The sequence below is a fragment of the Haliaeetus albicilla genome, chromosome 20, assembly GCF_947461875.1.
Source record: "Haliaeetus albicilla chromosome 20, bHalAlb1.1, whole genome shotgun sequence".
NCBI lineage: Eukaryota > Metazoa > Chordata > Aves > Accipitriformes > Accipitridae > Haliaeetus > Haliaeetus albicilla.
Genome location: NC_091502.1, coordinates 5,164,988 through 5,185,067, shown reverse-complemented (window position 1 = coordinate 5,185,067; position 20,080 = coordinate 5,164,988). Strand labels below are relative to the sequence as shown.

The 20,080-nt window shown below is 37.2% G+C and overlaps 1 protein-coding gene across 8 annotated transcripts in view; it reads left to right on the top strand.

Moving 5' to 3' along the window:
- The window catches only part of PAN3 (poly(A) specific ribonuclease subunit PAN3), an 82,958-nt gene that overhangs the window by 16,219 nt on the left and 46,659 nt on the right, over positions 1–20,080 (top strand). For 5 of the 8 annotated variants that reach the window (XM_069808080.1, XM_069808078.1, XM_069808079.1 and 2 more), the window contains 3 exons: positions 7,216–7,282; positions 8,914–8,984; positions 11,226–11,288. In XM_069808080.1, the coding sequence (XP_069664181.1) occupies positions 7,216–7,282; positions 8,914–8,984; positions 11,226–11,288 (201 nt within the window). The remainder of the gene's footprint in view (positions 1–7,215; positions 7,283–8,913; positions 8,985–11,225; positions 11,289–20,080) is intronic. The other 3 variants (XM_069808083.1, XM_069808085.1, XM_069808082.1) reach the window with 1 other exon arrangement.

Here is a 20,080-nt window from a genome sequence, read left to right as displayed (position 1 = left end):
CTGCTAGAAAAACACTAGTGAGATACAGTTAGATGATAAGTTGCCAACGCAGCCTTGAGTTTATATATTAAGTTGTATTCCTCATAACATTGTATAATTTTTTCAGTGGGAAAATTATAAGTGGGACTTATTCAGGACACACGATGCATGGTGCCTGTGTAATGAGCATCCATTTGATAGTCTAAGTGTTCGTCTTACAGTTCCATGCCTTACTTCTGCATGCTGTTCACATCCTTCTTGTGAAGACTGTTAGTTGGCAGTGTGCTTTCCTGTGCAGGTTATGAGTTTTGCATCCAACTTTGTGGAACGCTTCCCTTATGAAAGAAGAAAGTAATCTGCATTTTATAGAGGCATGGGAAGAAAAAGGATGGCAATTAAACAAACCCCCTGCCCTCAACAGTGCTGGCAAACTAGAGACCCCAGAGTTTTTGAAACTAACACATACAGCTGGAAGGTGAGGAATGGAGTTTATGACCACCTGTAGAAAGCTTGGTTCAAGTTGCTTAATGGGCCTCAATCTAGCAAAGATAGTAATAGAGTCAGTCTCTTCTCGGTAACACTCATTTTCTTTTACTGTGAGATAATCTTTCTGCAGTCCATGCTTTATTCACTAGCTACCTTCCAACATAATCACCAGGGATTTAGTAGACAAGTCTTCTTGACTATTCCTAATTAATCTCCAGAATGTATTTGTCATGTGCAGCAAATAAAATTGAGGTTTGTTGAAAAGAGTATGTGATTGTGTATATTGGGGTTATCATAACGCATATGTAATGGAGCCAAATTGCCTCAAGCAAAGCTATACCCAAATTTTGCTATCATCATGCTTTTGTGTGCAGTGCGTAATCTGTGTTACAGTGTTAAGTAAGCAGCAAAAGGAAGGAAAGTAAAAGTGGATTGTATCATGATGAATTGGAGAGAGGATGTGCTGCTTTGATCATAAATATTGTAGGTGACTAGTGGTCAACATTTCTGCAGAATGGGTATTTCTGACTCTGAGATTTCAGTTTGTATGTGTTGAATATTTTATGATATCTAGAACATCTCATTGGGGTTAGATTAGTGGTCAAGATGCAATTAATGGCAATTATCAGTTTGCAGTGGAAAAAAAGCATAAAAATCTTTGGTACAGTTCAGAAGAGGCAGGATTTTTGAAGTGGCCATGGCTCTAATTCTTCTTTTTTCTTCCTTTCTGAGAAATACCTCTTTCCCTCATCCTTCCACTCCTCCAGCCTCAAAGGTCTTTGCTGCTAGCCAACCTTTCATTGCCCCCCCATTGGCCTCTTCTGTTGTTACTAACTAGTTTCCTATTGATTAATAGTCTCCTGTCCTCATTGGTTTGCGTTTCCCTGTAATACAGTTTTGTTTCATGTGTTTTTTCTTCCCTGAATCTGCCTGTGCTTTCCTATACTACATTAGCCGTATTGGCTTCCAGCTTATCAAAGTGTGTATTTTCTGTTTTCCCCTTCTCTAACTAATAACAGAGCAGGCCTGCACAACACATGGCCCACAGGCTGCATGCTGTCCTCGAAGCTGTTCTTTTTCTTTTTGGCATAGCAGCAGCTGCCAAGAGACAGTCCGAGGTGTGGTTCAAGAAGCAGCTCATTGCTTTTGGCTTTCCCAGCAGAGAGGAGTCAGGAGCTGGCTGGCCGGGATGCCTCTGATGCTTGGCTGTTTGCTCAGTCGCTCTGCGTGTGCCACTTGGCTGGCTGGCGTCTGTGTTCCTCCGGCATCAGCGCTGCCCCTTGACTAGCTCGTGGCTTGATCAAAGATACAGGTGGTGTGGGAAGGAGCTGTAGTAGTATTATGTTGGGGTGTTAAAAGGATATTGTAGCGGGATGAGGCAGAGGAGTCTCTCGATGTTAAAACTTAATGTCCTATTAGAATTGAGTAATTTGATCGTAAGAGCATAAAACAGTAGAAGGTGTCTTCATGCACGTTGCTTCACAGAAATCAGGTTTTCCTTATTTTGATGGGATGAGATTCATAAGTATGTGGCTTCCATTGGACTGCAGGTTATGTAGAAAGTAAGAATCGCAACTTTTCAATTAATCACCCTAATCAAAATAAAAAAATGGGGTAATAGTCTTCAGCGATAAAGTTGGCAAGGCCAAGCAATGGAGAAGAATTGGTCTTGCTTACTTTCACCATGCTAGTGTTGGTATACTAAGCATTCTTGAAAAGCCTGGGAAGTAGAGACCATGCTCACTTCAAAGCCTTGCAGCTGAATAAACACAAAGACCTTTGTTCCCATTGCTGCATCTGCCAAGAGTCAAGTAATAAAACTCTCCTTACAGCACAGAAGCTTGTAAATGTCTTCAATTTTTAACCATTGAGAACTGAGTGGAACTACAGACGTGCTATTTTAAATATAAAATTATGCAGTTGTTTACATAATGCTTTCTGAAGAAATCCAGTTGCTTTAGTTCAAACAGTTGAGTGGGACATGCTGTAGATGGTGCCAAATATGCTAACTGCCAAAGACAAGTTTTGGATTGTTTAGAAAGGAAAGCAAAAGGTATCACCCTTTGTAGGTCACAGAATCTGACAACTAAACAATGACTTTGTTTGGTTGTGACAATCTCATTTTTTTGCAGGATGACTTCTTTTATAGTCCAATTAACATTATTCTAAAAATTACAAAGAATTATTCTGAAATATGGTTCCAGTAGAACAGTATGAAGATGGAGAGAATAGCTTGTGACACACTACAAAATACTTTGAGATAACACACTTAGCACAGGAATGACCCTGAGGAAAATGCTTATTTTCTCAGGGCTAAGGCAGGGAATATGGAGACAGAGGGAACAAATGCCATATCGTAGGTATTTGGGGGGGAAGAAATGGTGGAGAAAAATGAAAAAATCCTCACTTGAGATGAGTCTTGTAACATAAGCTATGTAAAACTAGATCTAATTGTGTGCAGCAAAGCTTTATTCATCCTCTATCTTGATGAGAATTTTGTAACTATATACTTTAGTGGAGGGAGATGAAAGCAGAGCGAACTTGTCTTAAGTGCGGCTATAATTCTGGGGTTTGCTACTGAACACTGAGGGGTGGAGGCAAGGTGGTGTATACCTTTAGAAGGTGGGAATATTTCTTGTAACACTTCTCTTCCTAGCATACTGCATGCACCAAGGAAGTATTGAAAAGAAGGTGCATGGTGTCTGTCGTGGTTTAACACCAGCCGGGAACTAAGCACCATGCAGCTGCTCTCTCACTTCCCCCTCACCCCCCCCAGTGGGATGGGGAGAGAATCGGGAAAAAAAGTAAAACTTGTGGGTTGAGATAAGGACAGTTTAATAGGACAGAAAGGAAGAAAATAATAATAATGGTAATACTACTAATAAAATGTCAATAACAGTAATAATGAAAGGATTGGAATACACAAAACAAGTGATGCACAATGCAATTGCTCCCCACTCGCCAACTGATGCCCAGTTAGTTCCTGAGCAGTGATCGTCCCCCCTGGCCAGCTCCTCCCCAGTTTATATACTGGGCATGACGTCACATGGTATGGAATACCCCTTTGGCCAGTTGGGGTCAGATGTCCTGGCTGTGTCCCCTCCCAACTTCTTGTGCCCCTCCAGCCTTCTTGGTGGCTGGGCACGAGGAGCTGAAAAATGCTTGGCTTGGTATAAACACTACGTAGCAACAACTGAAAACATCAATGTGTTACCAACATTATTCTCATGCTAAATCCAAAACATAACACTATATCAGCTACTAGAAAGAAAATTAACTCTATCCCAGCCAAAATCAGGACGCAATACTGGGCTGTGTTAGGTAAAGCATTGCTAAGAGGTCAAAGGAGATGATTCCCTCTGCTCAGCACTGATGAAGTCACGCCTGGAGTGCTGGGCTTCTCTACACGAGAGACGGGGGCATACTGGAGAGAGTCCATTGAAGGACCACGAAGATGATGAGGGGGTTGGAGCATCTCTCTGGTGAGGAAGGGCTCAGAGAGCTGGGACTGTTCAGCCTGGAGAAGAGAAGGCTCGGGGTAGATCTCATCAACATATATAAATACCTGAAGGGAAGGTGCAAAGAGGATGGAGTCAGTCTCTCTTCAGTGGTGCCCAATTACAGGACCAGAGGCAATGTACACAAACTGAAACACAGGAGGTTTGCCCTGAATGTCATGAAACACTCTTTCACTGTGAGCGTGACTGAGCACTGACACAGGTTGCCCAGGGAAAACACAAATAACAAATAGTACTTGGGTTTTCTTTCTTTCTTTTAAGACATATTCAGCCTGACTTGATAAAAATCAGATACAGGAATAACCTTCATTAAGACTAAATGCATTTGGGTGTGGTAGAATTTTTAATATTAAAACAGTTTAAAAATCCTTTCCTGATTACATGCAGGTCTTCTATGAATAATGTTAAGGTAAGAAGCTTGTGCATGTGTAATAAAAGTGAGCAAAATGAAAAATTCATGAAAGAGTGGTGAAGTGGGAGGTTTTTAACCTCATTCAAGGTGCAGCTTACAAGCAGTTGTTAAAGCAAGAGCTGCCCATGAATGGTGAGAGAAGCTTTGATTTTTCAGAATCCTGGTTCATGTAAAATACATTTGCACCTTGAACAAGACTTGACTTTGTAAAAGCACGGTTCATGTTCATAGGCTTTGTTTGTACTGTGCTTTCAGAATTCTGAACAACGTGTTTTATTGCAATGTCTTGTGTGCACTATATGTTTATAGTGATCATATCAGCACTGATTTTCATCATCACAGTCACTTATTAACATTGCAAGTCTGTTGATTGAATGTTTAACTCCTGTACTTGAAGAGGTAGAATATTGATGGCATGAAAGTGCTTGGTTCCACGTTTAAGCCATACGCTTAACCATCTTTGATTCCAACCCAGATCTCAATATCATATTTATCCCCGTTCTGACAGACCATTACCTTGTGCATTAAAATCATTATGAAAATCTGAGTGTTATAAATGGACATTAACACTATTTTTATCTACACCTGGACAAATTTTGTGCAAATCTGAAAGGTTCCCTTTAGGAAATTTCTTCCTAAACCACTCTCTCTTTTAAGGATCAGTGTGGATGTATGAAATGCCAAGAAAAGATGCATAATAGGGATGCTTTTCAAATATATGTGAAAAACTATTTAACTTCGTTCCATTGCTTAGTCAGGAAGGAAATATGACATACGAGTAGTTGAGCTACTATAATCCAGAAATTATTTATTTTGATGTATTTTTATTGCTACTTTGATGATGGCGGACAGTAGGATGAACATCCCTGAACTTGGGCAAGATTGTTGACTTAGTGTGGGTCTCCCAAAGTGTTACCTTGTTTTGTAGAAATAAGTAAACTTTGTTTCCCTAGAGGTATCCCTTTTGTGTAAATATGTAATTGTTGATCACTAACCTTTTAGTGAGAGTTACATTGTGTCAGTGCAGTATATTTAGGAACATGAGACAGGTGGCATCAAAATAAGGGAAGAGCATATAGCAAACAGCTTCATTTAAGTCTTGAAAAGGCTGAAGGTTTACATAGTATTTACACGTGTACATGTGTTACACGTATTGCCCTAGGACATCTGCATGTGCTATAGTTCTGCTTCATACAGTACTACGTACTTGTACTGAATGAAGAGTTGTATCAGAGAAGCCTGAATGATTGTAGAAAGCTTGCTGTAGCAATGGAGCACAGATAATGGCAATAATACATGGGGGAATAAAGCATTGAGGGATTGAGCACGTTGAGAGGGTAACATTTGAAGATAACCTGCTGAAGTACCTAAATTTTACCAAAACTTCCTTCAAGTTACTTTTCTAATAGTGCAGGCTATTTTTTTTTACAACTTACTTTCCCCATAAAAACTACTTTACACAATCTATTTGTTCTTTTAGATGCAAGTATTAAAAGCTGCAGCTTCTGGTGGAGTCAGTGATAGTATGAAAACTGAAAATGTTGAGAAACTTGAATTGCAGTAGGTTTACAGTTCTACCATACTGGATAACACTCCAGCTGCTGTTGGTTCTCCTCTGTTCTTACCAAATTTACTCCAGAATATTGGTCTTTCTAGTCAAGAATTACATGAAATGGCATTGAAGTATAATGTAGTAAGCTTCTTGCCCTCTGCCACCAACATTGAGATTGGCCGTGGAAAAACGTAAGCATAAAGAGCAGCTCCAGTGACCAGTTTTGAGTCTTAGTCTGTGTGTAGACTTCTAAATTAAACATGCCTGGAAACTTTCCTTGATGCTTAGGGCCAGCTGGCACAAAATGGCCTGTTTGTGCTGGTGTAAACTCACCCAGTAAAGCAGAGGCTGCATGCAAACTGTCTATTTGAAGGGATCTCAAACCTTTTCACTGCTGAATAGTGCCTGGAAATTGGCGGGGAGACTCCTGGTTAATGTGGGCCAAAAGCATGCCAGGGAATATTTTAACAAATTACTGGTTGTCTCTCTTGGTGATGGAGAACACTTCCTGACCTTGCCTTGCTTTTCTTCTCACACTTTTTCTTCCTGTTGGGAGAGTGGTCAAAGAAAATAATAGGCAGGAATAGGAAGAGACACTTTTAAACTTCTCTGTCAAAGCAGTGGTAGCTCTTAGAGCAGTACTGCCTCACTTAGTCCAGTTTATTGCTAGCTCGTATCTCTAGAGGAATGTAGGAGAAGCAGGTGGAGCCTAGGAGGAATGCTGAGAGGGTTTCAGATGTCCTGCTGGCTTACAAGAATCGCGTGATTTTGCTGAAAGGTCTCAAAAGGTTCTTTTGTTTTTAAAAATAATCTATCAAATGCTATACTAATTTGAGTATTTTTCCCTGGAAAAGTTTCATGTTGTGATGACAGTGTATAATAAAGGGAGGAGTTGTTTCGGGAGTAACAGTGTGAAAGAATGTTTAAAGGAGATAAGCCAATTACTTATCTAACATTTTGACAACGTACAGAAATAGAACCATAGGTTTGGTAGACCCTCCCAAGTTAGAAAAAAATTAATGAAGATAGTGTTTTGTTTTAGTATACAGTCATTTTTGGTTTGTGTTGCTCTCCTGCGAAATGCTTTATTTTACTAAATGTTTTTGTCAACTACAAATCACTGTCTGCTTAAGAGTATTTACTAAATGGGAAATGAACATAGGTTTTGTAGTCTGTTCTTAAAACTTTCTAAATGTCATCCCCAATGCTTTCACTTAGTCTTTTATAGCTTTATTTTACATGTACGCTTTTGTCTTTTATTTTTGCAGAGGATGACAAATAGCAGCAGCTCCCCTAGCCTTCTCAATGACAGTGCCAAGCAGTATGCAGGCCATGGTAAGTACTTTTAAAGTAATACATATAAAAGTATGCTTGCAAATTTGAGATTCAGTTTCGCAAAACTGAGGTTTAAGGGAGTTGTTTTTTCTCCTCTGATTTGATGTGAGATGCAGTAGAACTTTATTTTTTAACAGTAGTATATTGTGTGATTACTTTTAATACAAATCTGAAGTGCTACTGAACTCATAAATTTCCAGCCTTCTCTTTGCTCCAGTGGGGAAAAACTAAAAAAAAGTCATTGTTGTTGACGTTATCATTATCATTTCAAGTGAAATGCTAGTTTGGTTATCCACCATAAAGCACTGTAGCTTAAGCAGTTATGTTGCTCCGCAATAGTATCCCTTTTTATTGTGCTTTTGAAGTAAATTATTGTGTGGAATGAATGTACAGGTTTTTATTCTTAAATTTAGGGTATACGGGTTTTGTGAAATGTATCACATAACTGATGATTTTTAATAGGTATTAAGTTTTGTCTTATAAGCAGTACTTTACCTCTTAGAATTTTTTCCCTGTAATAGGGAACATGGTTTTCAACTGAACAAAATGTCTCTATAGTGCAGGCCTACATACTCACTAAAGAGGGTACTACTCCCTTTTGGCAAGGGCATGCATTTAAAATATGTTTCTGCTCTGAAAATTGCTGTGTGAATGACGTTCTAGAACTCCATTTGCATGTCTGACCCTGCAGCTAGTCTACTTATTAGGGTTTTAATTTTTTAAGCATGGTAGTAACTATTATAAAATTAACTTGCTTGAAAGTCAAAATTTGTAGGTTTTTTTTTTTTCTTTTTTCTTCCTCCTGGTTCATTTCCAGTAGGTTTTGTGATTAATTCTGCTTCTTTTGTCCCACTGAACAATTAGCTATTCAAGGCAGTGGAGATCTCCAGTTTTAAATGCAGTTGGAGTTTGACTGTGACAGGCCAAATAGGGATGGTGATGCATGCGAAGGAGAGAAACCAGTTTAAATTCTGTTGTGTCTCAGGTCCTTTTCTTCCCTCTGCCTCCTGCTCTGCCAAGCTGTGCTTCACTTTCAGAATTACCTTTTTAAGGAGTATTGATTAATGTTGAAGAAAGCGTTTCATCAAACCACTGATGTTTACAGCTGGCAGTCCTCTGCTAATTTGACAGCTCTGACCATGCAGTTTGGAGTTTTAAGTTGCGTCTCTTGATTGTTATTCAGGTTTTGGTGCTTCAACTCTGGAAAGGATGCATAGGGACAAAGAAAAAGCAACAGAAAGCTACTAACAGAATGTAGACTTCTGCTACCCTTAGTTCTGATTTAAATTTGTGCAGAACAGTGACAGGACAAGTAAGATCCGCATTGTTAGTTGTAAGACTATGTTACACGGAAGATTACTAATTTCAGGTAAATGGAGATGAAGACTTTGGAATGTTAGATGGACGTTAAATAGTATCAACAGCAATTGAACTTACTAAATTCTGCTAATGAGCACCATTTCGGTTGAGCAGTTGCACAGAATCTAATAAATGCTCTGTTTTTTAGCAGTGTGGTTGCTAAACTTAGTTTTATCAAAAGGATTTTTGCCATACGGAAATAAGTTAAAAAATGTATAATTTCTTTTTAATATTTGAGGTATATAACATGTTGGTTTACGTTGTTTTTACAGATCCACTAACTTCACCAAATTCATCCTTGTTTAATGACTTTGCTGCCCTCAGCGTGTCTCAAAGGAGGAAGGTAGGCAACAACTAAATCTTAAGTAGCATATTTGTATATGAGTTGACAGGGAAGGAAGATCTGGAATAACTTGAAATGCTAGGTGAAATAAGGATGATTCTTCTAATGTTACTAGATTTATTCTAATATGTTGCTGCCAATATAAATAAGATGTTGCTACTTGATTTTTGCTACACCAGATCAGACTGCTGCTGCTATTAAGAAATATTCCAAGCACTTGTAAACTGAACTTTATAAGAATGCTTTGGATATGAAAATTAGGACATAGCCCATTGAATTTGAAAACAAATTGTTTTTATTGTACTGAGGGACAAGCCACCTGCAAGCCTTTATGACAACAAGTTCTGAATACGTTAAGAATCATTACCTTGTTTATTTGTACATAATGTGAAAGTAATTCTTACAGTTTGAAATGCATTTAGTTTGAAAGACACTCTATGATATTATTGGGAAGCTGGGGTTTGGGATTTTTTTCCCCCTCTTAACCTGTATTGAGAAATCTCTCTTTTGCTGAGGGCTAGACAGCATCTTTAGACACCTTTGACCTGCGCCAACACAGGTTGTGGTGTTTTCCAATTATGCACTTACAAATGCAGCGGCTGGAATAAGAGACAAAAGTTTGGTTACACCAGAGTTCTTTCTCATTTTTGTGAACTGTGGCTCATCAAAAAAAGACATTGTCTTCTCCCAACCAGTTATCAAATTTTACTTTCACTGACTTTCATGATTTACTAGTTTTCTTATTAGCCACATGATCCTGAACTTTCCTGTAATTGATAATGCATTGTCCTGAAAGCAAGTTACATCAGCACGCTTGTGACTTTTCACAGAGCTTCATTTGTGTGTTGGCAATTGGGAGCTCTGTATCATTCCTGCAGGTGAAGATTGAGCTTAAAGATAATTACCATCGCTGGCCCATCAGATTAATGTTCCTTGAAATGAAATGCTGTTGTAGAATGTTAATTTCCTAATATTATGATGTATCCAAACTGCATGGAATCTCTGAATTGCCTTTTTCCTTAATGCCAGTATAGTGCACTGGAAGTTGGATGTAAACAACTATAAATGTGTTGTTTTATGCACTTACTGAGGATAGTAAGAATGAAAATAAGCATACAGTCCTTTTTAACACAGTCTGCAAGAACTAAATATATACATACACACACCCCCCCCATGCATGTGCATGTGTGTGAGTGTGTGTTTATGTATATAAACCACATGCACCAAAGAAAATGAACTATCATACAGAAGTATTGCAAGAGTGACCACTGCCTCTAAAAATTACTTCAAAGTTAATTAACAGTACAAAATGAAAACAAACCAATTAGTGTTTGAGTGTAAAGCTCAAATAACTCAAAAGCTCAATTACTAATGTAGAATCTTTTCTGACTTGGTCCCTTTTATCCCCAAGAAAAAAATCAGCAAATTAAGCCACTTGCTGCTAAAATAGTATCAAGAGAAAGATCTAGCTGTGAAACTGATTGACTTGGATTTTTTCCAGTTAATATTTCAGACTAAACTGGCATTAATTAAACAAGGTTTGTATTTTAGTTTGCATATTAATAATTTATTGTTTATGACTGCTATTTTGTAATGTATGTTTGTGTAAAAGGTTGTTAAGAATGGGGAAGTTTTAATCTAATACCACTTGAGCTGTCTAAAATCTAGGCATCCAGGCTCCCTCTATAGTCAGCAGAGAGAGATGAGCAGCTTAAAAGAACGTTCAGCTCACACTGAGAATAGTATCTTGGGAAAGACTAGATGTCAGTGACTCCTTTAAGTGGATAAAAATTGATGGCTAAAGTTATGAGAAATCAATCACGCTTTTGTGACTGACTGACTTTTACTACCAGACAATGCATTGCAAATAGTCGTGGATGTAGCTTCTTAATATTTTTAGTATTTTTCGAGTACAATATTCAAATTGAATAAAGTGATTTCCTCAAAAGCACTAAATGCTTTAGTACCAGGTATTTAAAATCTTGTGTGATTTCTTCCCACCCCAGTAACTGGAATTTATTTAGAGCTTGAGCAGTGTGATTTGTCAGGCCAGTGCTTGATGCCTGCTGTAACACAAGATGGATGGCCTTCTAGAAGCGTGTGCTTCTGTTCATTGACTCTGAAGGGAGCCTTGGTGACTAGCTCAAATGTAGATGTTTACAACATCTATTATTTGAGAAAAAAACCTTTCTGTTTTCTTGCTAAAAGCCCAGGGCTAAGGTTTTGTTTGTTCTGACCTAGCTGGCAAAACCAGCATTTCCTTCGTTTATCACTGACTTGGAGGACAGATATAATACAGTCTTGGTAAGTGAATAAAGAGTGATCGCTTTCGTTTACAAATTATAATTGTGATATTTTAAATATTTAGAACTATTAAGCTATTTGTAACTATGTAAAAACTGCATGTTTGTGTTGTGTAAAACCGTGAATAGTTTCTGTAAAAGCATGTAATATGTAGGTGTGTTAAGCAAGGAAGTTAAGTTTATTAATTTTTATTGTCTCTGGGTATTGCTGATCTTATTATCCTGGCAGCCCTTTAACAATGGGCAAGCCATATAGACATAAATATTTTATATCAATAAAATATTAAAGATAAGACTTGATGATTATAATTGTGAATATCCTTGCTTTTTAATTAGACAGCTTTTTTGAACCTAGCTGGTGTGACTGGGCTATTTAAGTTGCTTATGATTATTTTGATGTTTAAAGACATTCTACTTCTTGTTTAAAAAGTAAACATAGTCTTTGAATTTTTATGAACGTTCTTGAGGTTATTTTCTCTGTTTAGAAATTATTAAACTGCATTTCAATTTTAGATTTCAGGAAAGCTAAGATTACTATTTAAAGACATTTTTATAGGATACTTAAAATGAAATCAAAGGAGCTAAGTATTTCTGTAGATGGAGCCTTGGTGGAGGTTCTGTCAACTATAAAATCTTCTGGATTTACTGTCCGCTTGTTGTAACTCCACATGCAGTAAGACAAGCAACCTTAAAGTGAATTTCCTATAAGAGATTTCCAGGTAAGTATTAATCTACAATGCACAAATAGGATTTGTGAAGCATGGAACAAAAGCTAGAGTTAGTAATAGACTAACCCTCTTTCTTGAGAATAATGATGTCACACTTACTTCATTTTTCAAATACATGTTATGCTTGTTAAAAGTAGGGTCGCATTTTGCACTTGAACTTCTTGGGTGTTTTTCCTAAATTGGCTTTAGCCATTATCTAGAAAAATGCTCCCCTCTAAACCCTGAAATGATCTGGCTGGAAAACTCCTTGCATTCATTTTGGTGGTTCTGGTAAACAGCTGATAAAAACATGTGCGACATAACCGATCAGAATCTGTTGCCAAGGGAAGGACAGCTTAATGCACTAAAAAGAAAATATATGATGAAACTTCTGTTTGAATTTGCTCTGAGACTGTTGCCGCCAATCCAGGCTAAAGGGTTCCCCTACTTGTCACTGGTCAGCCTTACAGGATAGTGAAAAGCATTGCTTTTACATTTTACTTTGTTTTTTCATACCTTCAATCCTCATGAAAACTGAACTCTTCTGAAAAGTTCCTAACATTGGTTTATTTCCATTTCATCTTTTTAATTGTTCAGTCACACCTAGAGGAGGGTGATTAAGGTGAGAACCACTGTTAGTCCACAGTCTGCAAGGAGTGAACCAACTGCTGTAGAGAACAACTTTCAATACAATTTGAATGCTGTTTCATATGTATTTTGAAGAAATATTTTTTTTTTTAGACTCCTTCCATTCGTTTTAGGTGAGTAAAAGCCAGGACCAAAACACTTAACTAGATTAGAATGGAAAGTGTAAGAGAGATTATTTGGACTGAAAGTCAACCAGAACAGGGTGCTGCTGTTTATTGCTCTCTATGGAGATCTACAGCGAGTAAGACTGGACAGCAGATTGTTTAATTTGTATACTTTGATCAGCAGTCATAAAGGTGCAGAGAAAATGACTTTGAAACAAAAGACTGCCTGGAAGCCTAGTCTGCATAAATGCAAGATTTTTAACGAGTACAAGGAGAATTTCCCCTCTCATGTTAAAAGAAAACAATAAGGCTAACTTCAGGTCCTGTGGAAACCAAATTCTTAAAACCTAAACTATTGCTAGTTTATTTCTGAGTCTCCTGTCCTCCGCCTAGTTTTGTTACTTGTTGGGAAGCTGCATTTCTCTCCAGCTTCCCGTCTCCAGCTATATCTTGACACCTCTGATACCTGATCTTTATCTTGCTCAGTGGTGTTCATTGAAAAGCCATGTGTGCTGTGTTTGGTCTTGCTTTATTTACCGTTAATGAAAATGTGCCGAGACAGTTGGTTTGTGTTTCATAGCCTCCTGAATACCATCTCAGAAGCATGAATCGTGTTCTGAGAAGTTGAGGGGTCATTACCAAACACCATGTCATGTCACTGTGTTGTAAACTGCAGAATTATGGCTGCGTAGACTTTATAATGTACCTGGACTAAATTTGTATTTCACACTTGAAATTTTCCTTCTGGGATTATACACCCCTACTGCAATAATTAAACATCACAGTTTCTAAGTGATGCAAAAACAAGTTGTTGCAGGAATATAGAAAGACAGACTCTGCTTCTAGAGAAAACTAATAAATGTTTGCAGGTAGTATGATGTTTACCTTGGTCTAAAATGTGTTTTAAGGGTATGATATAATTTTACATTTTTCTTTAGAATAGTTAGTTATTGGAATTGTTCCTTGGTTTTGTGCTCTTGCTGTCTTAGTAATTACTGCATAGTATTTTTCGGTTTTAAGTGTGACATGAGAGAATGTATTATTCGCATTCGTTTTTGTGTATGGATTAGTGATCATTGTGTTATGTAAGAAATCAAATTATTAAAGCACTTCCTTTTAGAAATATGTAACATTTTGACATTGATGAGGAGTTGTCATATTTTTGTTGCCTCATTCTATAGTGTATTTGAAGGAAAAGAGCAGAATAAGATGACTGCATAGCGCAGCACTTACCTTAGAATTGTATTAAAAAGACCTGTGCTTGTTTTGGTTTTGTATCTAAGCAGGTCAGATATATGTTTATGACCTACAGACATCTAAAACTTTAAACGCTACCCTCCCTCCCCATTTTTAAAGCATAACTTTACAGTTAGCCACCTATACTTTGTCAGGTGCAGCTTACAAGCTGAAGCAGTTAACTACAAGTGTAACTTTAACGTGCAAGATGCTTTTGCTTACATTTACAAGCTTTATTTGATTCTTTCTATGCCAAAGTGTATGTAGTCTTTAAGAGTGATTTGCAGTAAAATAATTGAAAGATTTTTTTTAACCTTGTGCACACATTTGTTGAAGACACTGTGCAAATATTTAAAGCAGCTAGAAAATAATACCAATTTTCAGAAATCATGTGCTTAGTACAGACCATAGTAAAAGGTGCATCAGTCTTTAGTCCTCTTTTACCTGTATTTTTGGTTCTTAACTGTGCATTACTTTTCCACTATTTTTATAAGTAATATAAAAACTTCTGGCCTATTAGAAAAGAGACCCTTAAACATAAAAAACCCTGTAGTTTTCTCACTGGGTGCCCCTTTAGCAATGGAGTTTTTGAAAGTATATCTTGCGGTGGTGGTATTCTGGCAAGTCTTCACTACATAGTTAGATCTGCTCTAATGATGGTGGAAAAACGCCTGCTTTTTCACCAGCTTATTTCAATTCAGCAGGTGGTATTAGTTTCTTAGTAAAGAACTTAGTATAACTACATCTGTGCTAGGTTTTAGCTGTCGTGGTAATTTATACCTCATCCAACCTTGCTAGGCTGCAGAAATGGTGAGAAAAGATTTGAATTAGGTATGTCAGTTTTCCTTAGCTCCTTCTGAACCCTTCAAGATTTTCATGTCTTCAGCATACATACTCATGAAATACACTTTTTAGTGTGTACACCTCAAAAGTTTTCCTTAGCTATGGTTTAAAATGCATAATGTAATGCTTGATCTGTTGCAGCTTTTGCTCTAAAATTTGATTCAACCGAGAATGGATGGTTGGGGGTTTTTTTTTGTTGCAGTGATCGTGTATGTTGCTCTGGAATAAGACCTATTTCTATGCCAAATTGCACATTTTAGTTTTCTTTGGGTAGAAGAATCTTTTTTTGTTTGTCTCTGTATGATACTTTTTAACTAGTGAAAGTTTTATCCCCAGCCCAACCTAGGGTTTCATGAACAATTTAAAAAAAGGGTTCCAGATGGAAGGGTGGCTAGTCTGTAAGTTCATGTAAATTCAATGTATAACATTATAAACTTAAAAATTATAAACATTATAAATGTTAGCAATACTCTTCCTTTTTTCATAAAAAAGAAAAAAAAAACCCACCCAACAACAAACACCAAAAAACCTGTTGACCAGGCTCCTATTCCTTTTTTTGTGGACATCAAAGTAAAAAAATTGGTTTCAACCCTCAAAAGTTGAGATACAGAAAATGAGTATTGTCCGCCTCTCTACCAGTGAGAGGTTGTAATGGAAGAGGAGAGAGTATCTTGGTTAGCAACAAACCCAAACCACAGGAAGGGGTTTTTTACCTCTATTGGCCATAAAACTTAAAAAGTAACAACAAGACAACTTCTCGTTTTCATATTACCAGCTTGCAGATCTGTTAGGATACTCCTGGCGACTATACCTAATGTTCAGGTGTAACACCTTGTAGAACTCACTACTAAATCCAGTTACGCAGTTGCAATCACAATTAAGATGCTTCTTAGCTGATTGTGCCTGTATAGGGATTCTGCCCAGACTTTTGTGCTTTTCCTCAATAACGTATTGAAGTTCATATCCATAGCTTAGCTGCGTGTTTCAAGTACTGTCTTACTCCAGCTAATCGGTTATGGCTGTTGGGTGAAAATAGCAATGATGATACCAACGGCTTGTAGTTAACTTTTAGTTTTCAAGACATAATACAACAAAACTTGATTCTTTTTCAGTAGACTAGCATCCTAGCTGAGTGTTTAACCTCTTTTTCCAATGGTCTCTGCCACTAACTTCTGTTGAAAAACTGAAGTCTTACAAAACAAATCAATGTTGAAACTTAAATTGCATCTATTGCTTAATTTTGTTGCAAGTAGTACAAGGAAGATATGATATTGTGTACCTGATCTTTCCTGTCTGACAATGTAATATTTATTATAATCTGATTGTACATTGCAGATACAGTCAACTCACTGTACAACAGATGAGCCCTAGCTAATGCTACTGTGATACCTTTTAGCTATGGCAATTTAAGGTAATGCTGCTTAATTTAGCCTGCCATGGGGAAGGCTTAAGATCACTTCTATTTGCTTCAGTAGTATATGTACATAGACAGCATTACCATAGCTCAGATTGTTCACAATACTTTGAAACACAACAGCCTGCTCACGTGTTTGTATGCCAAACTTAACTGTGCATTTTTTAGTACACAAAATATCTTGTAAATCTAAAATTCAAAGCCCACCAGAGGTAAGTGCATTTTAAGGAACAGAAATGTAATTTGGGATACAGGTGATCCTGAAAAAATCCAACTGCAGGTCTTCAGTGGAAAAAAACTTTGGAATTGTGTAGTTTGATTTGCCATCTTATCCAGACTTAAATATTACATGGAAGTTATTACACAGGAGGAGTCTATACAGTTTAAATCTTTGTAAACCTTTTCTTGTTGGATGTATTCCTCTACAATAGCCTTATAACGTCTTATGCCAGTAGTATGTCCAACCCTGAATTAGAAGGAGGAATTGCCCACTGTCCATGGAACAGGAGGAACTAGGGGCAAAGACACTGTTAGAGCAAATAGTAGCAAGAAAATAGACTTGCTAAGCATGTTCCCAGATGACTTGTTGAATGAATGGGAAGCAAATAATTAAGCTGACTTGAGGAATAGTTTCTAGTGTGGGCTAATTAAGTTACTCATCTGTGGTAGTGTTCTGTTGTGAAGATGCTACTCAGGAAGGACCTGTTTGGTTTTAGAGTGGATTTCTTTCGTTCAAGTGTAATGTTTCTTCAACTGTGGGGGTTTAGCTTTCCTAATATAACACCTTCCCTCTAATCATGCCAACCAATGGCTTCCTGCCATTAATTGCTGGCAGCAGCTTGGTTCTACAGGGCAAGGGTTATAATTATTAGCTATGGTTGAAAATGCTTACCCTTCTCACCCTGGGGATCCAAGCTGTTACTAGCAATTAAAGGTAGTTAGCTGTTCCCTGCCTCATGTAAACATTTGCAGCCAGTAATTGCTACTGCTTCACACTTCTTTGCCCTGAAGGAACTGAACTCTTCCAGTAATGCTTTGTAATAATTTGGTTTTGTTGGTTTTTTCTTTCTCTTCGATTTCATTTTAATTATTGTAGTTTAACCTTATTTTTCCTTTTAAAAATAATTGTGATGTTTTTGACCTTCCACAACTCATTTGGAACTTGTAACCATATTGGGAGTTGCAACCTAGTTTGAGAAATAACTTGCTAAAGGATTATGAAGTATTTAAATGCTTTAGCCACCTTCCCCCCCACCTCAAAAAAAAAGGTCAGTATGTTGAACTATCCCTTCATCTGTATGGCTGAACAGGTTTTTTTACCTCATAGAAAGACTTCAGGGAAGGCAAAAGTGCAATTGCTTTAGTAATCGTCCAAGAGAAATTGTCCCCGTGCCAAGAAGTTGGGTTGGTTTGTCCAGATTGTCATGCCTCTGTGTTTTAGGTAGATATATTAGTTTAGTTCAGAAACAATCAGTGGCTGATGAGTTCCTGCTTGTTTCAAGATGAACTGTTCTGTTTCTGTTGCTTTATTTGCTGCTCTGTGTAGAGGACAGGGATGTAGCAAAGTCGATATGCTTATTCAAACTGTTCAATCTATTTGATCTTTCAAACCCTTCTGTTGAACCTCTCCTCTTGGCAGACACTTTTTTCTGTGTTTTCTGGTCTCCTCTAAACTCAGATTGGATTTCTGAATCAAATGCCATTTTGCTCATGGAAACAAGTGTAATTTAGAATTACTTTGATGCAAATAGGCTGACATTTATTTCCAAATGTTAATATTGTATACTCCGTCTTCTAATGTCTGTATGAACAGTAAAATTCTGGCCTAATAATCCCCTGGTGATGTTTTATAGTAGATAGTGAAAGTAAAATTTTAATTTAGTCTCACCCACTTCTTAGTTTAATTTTTTCATACCAGTAGGCCAAGAACTATTGGTATGTGAACTCATATTGTCTCTGTGTTGCTTTATGGCATAGAATTGACCATTGTTTGCACCCCCAGCCCCCCAGTATGGTCCTTCATAAAGCCTAAAATACAGTTTCATTCTGTTGCCCGGAATCTGAATCCCATTGTAACCGAAATAGCCTCCCTCCACATTGGCTCAGTTCCTCTTTTGTTTTGGTTCTCCTTTTCAAAATATTTATAGATCACCATTTATTATGGAGGATTAAAAGAACCCTTTATGAATAGGATTGTGTTTGGATACTGTGTTGTAGTCCAGTAGTCTGAGGCATTCTGTGTCCCTGCACTTGGTAGAACATGGAGAGAGGTGGGGAAGCTGCCAGGGAAACTATTACTCTTCATTATGTTATTATTTCCAATAGCCAGGCTAAGGAAAACTCATACTGCATTCAAACCCTGCCCTAAAGTCCAGCATTATTTGTATGTCTGGCTTCTCAGAACTTACAGCTTTGGACTTATGATATTAGTAGTCCTTCTGAATTACTAAGATGGTAAGTTGCCCAATAGTTGAGTGATTCTTCCAATAAATGACCAATATTTAGATTTTCCATGATCAGGTTTGTATTTGAACTATAGCAGGACTTTGTACTACTGATCACACAGTTTGTGAAATTTCTAATTGGTATGGCAAAATTCAGTCTTGTTTGTTGTTATTAACATTGGTTAACTTGATCTTAACTGTGGAGTTTATTGCCTTTGTTGTTTATAGTCAATGTTGGTATCCTTGGAGTCTTTTTGCTGTGTGGGGATTTTTTTTTTTTTGTTTTAGGGTGGTTTGTGGGGGTTTTTGGGGGGTTGGCTTTTTTTTTTTTTTTTTTTTTTTTTTGGCAAATGAGGTACTAGTGACTCTGCTCATTTTTAGAAGTAGAGGAGGGAATCTGTTTAGGTTTTGTTTTTGCAGCCATTTTATGGTAGCTTTGTCCTGTGTTTTACAAATTGTGTGTGAGTGGGGAATCTTCTCCAATTAGATTCTCACCTTGTTTCCTGAGGAACAATTTTTAAAATGCATATCAAGGTACACTTTGCTAAGATTTCTAAGGTGCCAGATGAAGTAGATATCTGAATAAAGGTAAGTTAAGTTTTGATTACTTAAAAAGTGGTCTATATCCAGATGATGATAGTTGCATTTTCACAATAAAAAACCCACAAAAAAACCAAAAAAAAAACCCCACAGCAAAAGAAAAACAGACCAACCCCTGCAATTTGGTCCAATTGTTGATGGTCTATATATGCATAGATACTGAAATAATTCTTTTGGTGGTATTTGCTATCTAGGTAGATACACATAGGTTTGAAAGCATAGAGCAACCTGGGGAACTTCTGTACTTTAGCTGTTTGAAAGCCTTTAACAGATTGTTGTGGTTTGGTTGGTTTTTTTACAGTGTGCTTTTTTTAATTTAATGTTCATATCATGCTTATGAATAGTTTCATTTGTAGAGATCATTGCCAATGTAATAGAAATGTCACTTCTATTGAGGTGCAAGTACCTCATGCATGTTACTTCCTCAAGCATGTTTTATTTTCTCAATTTTAAGTCAGTTTCCAGTGCATTTATCATGGTAATTGTTGTTTGTTTTCACTTAAGACAGTAGCTGACATTAGTCTTTTGAATATTAACTTGAGCAGAAATGTTTTTCTCATTGAGTTCTGCTGCAATTGGCTACTCTGTTCTACCTGATTTTTAAAAGCAGGTCTTCAGGATATGAGTCTTGGAGAATTTGGATTTAAAAAGAAGCATACAAAAGCCAATGTTAATTTCTTGTTTGATAGAAATCTCAAGGGAAGTGTTCATTATTATGATGTGATTGAAGGTATCTATTTGAGAAATATGGATTTTTTTAAACAATTCCTCCTTTTTACAGAATTCTCCAATTTATA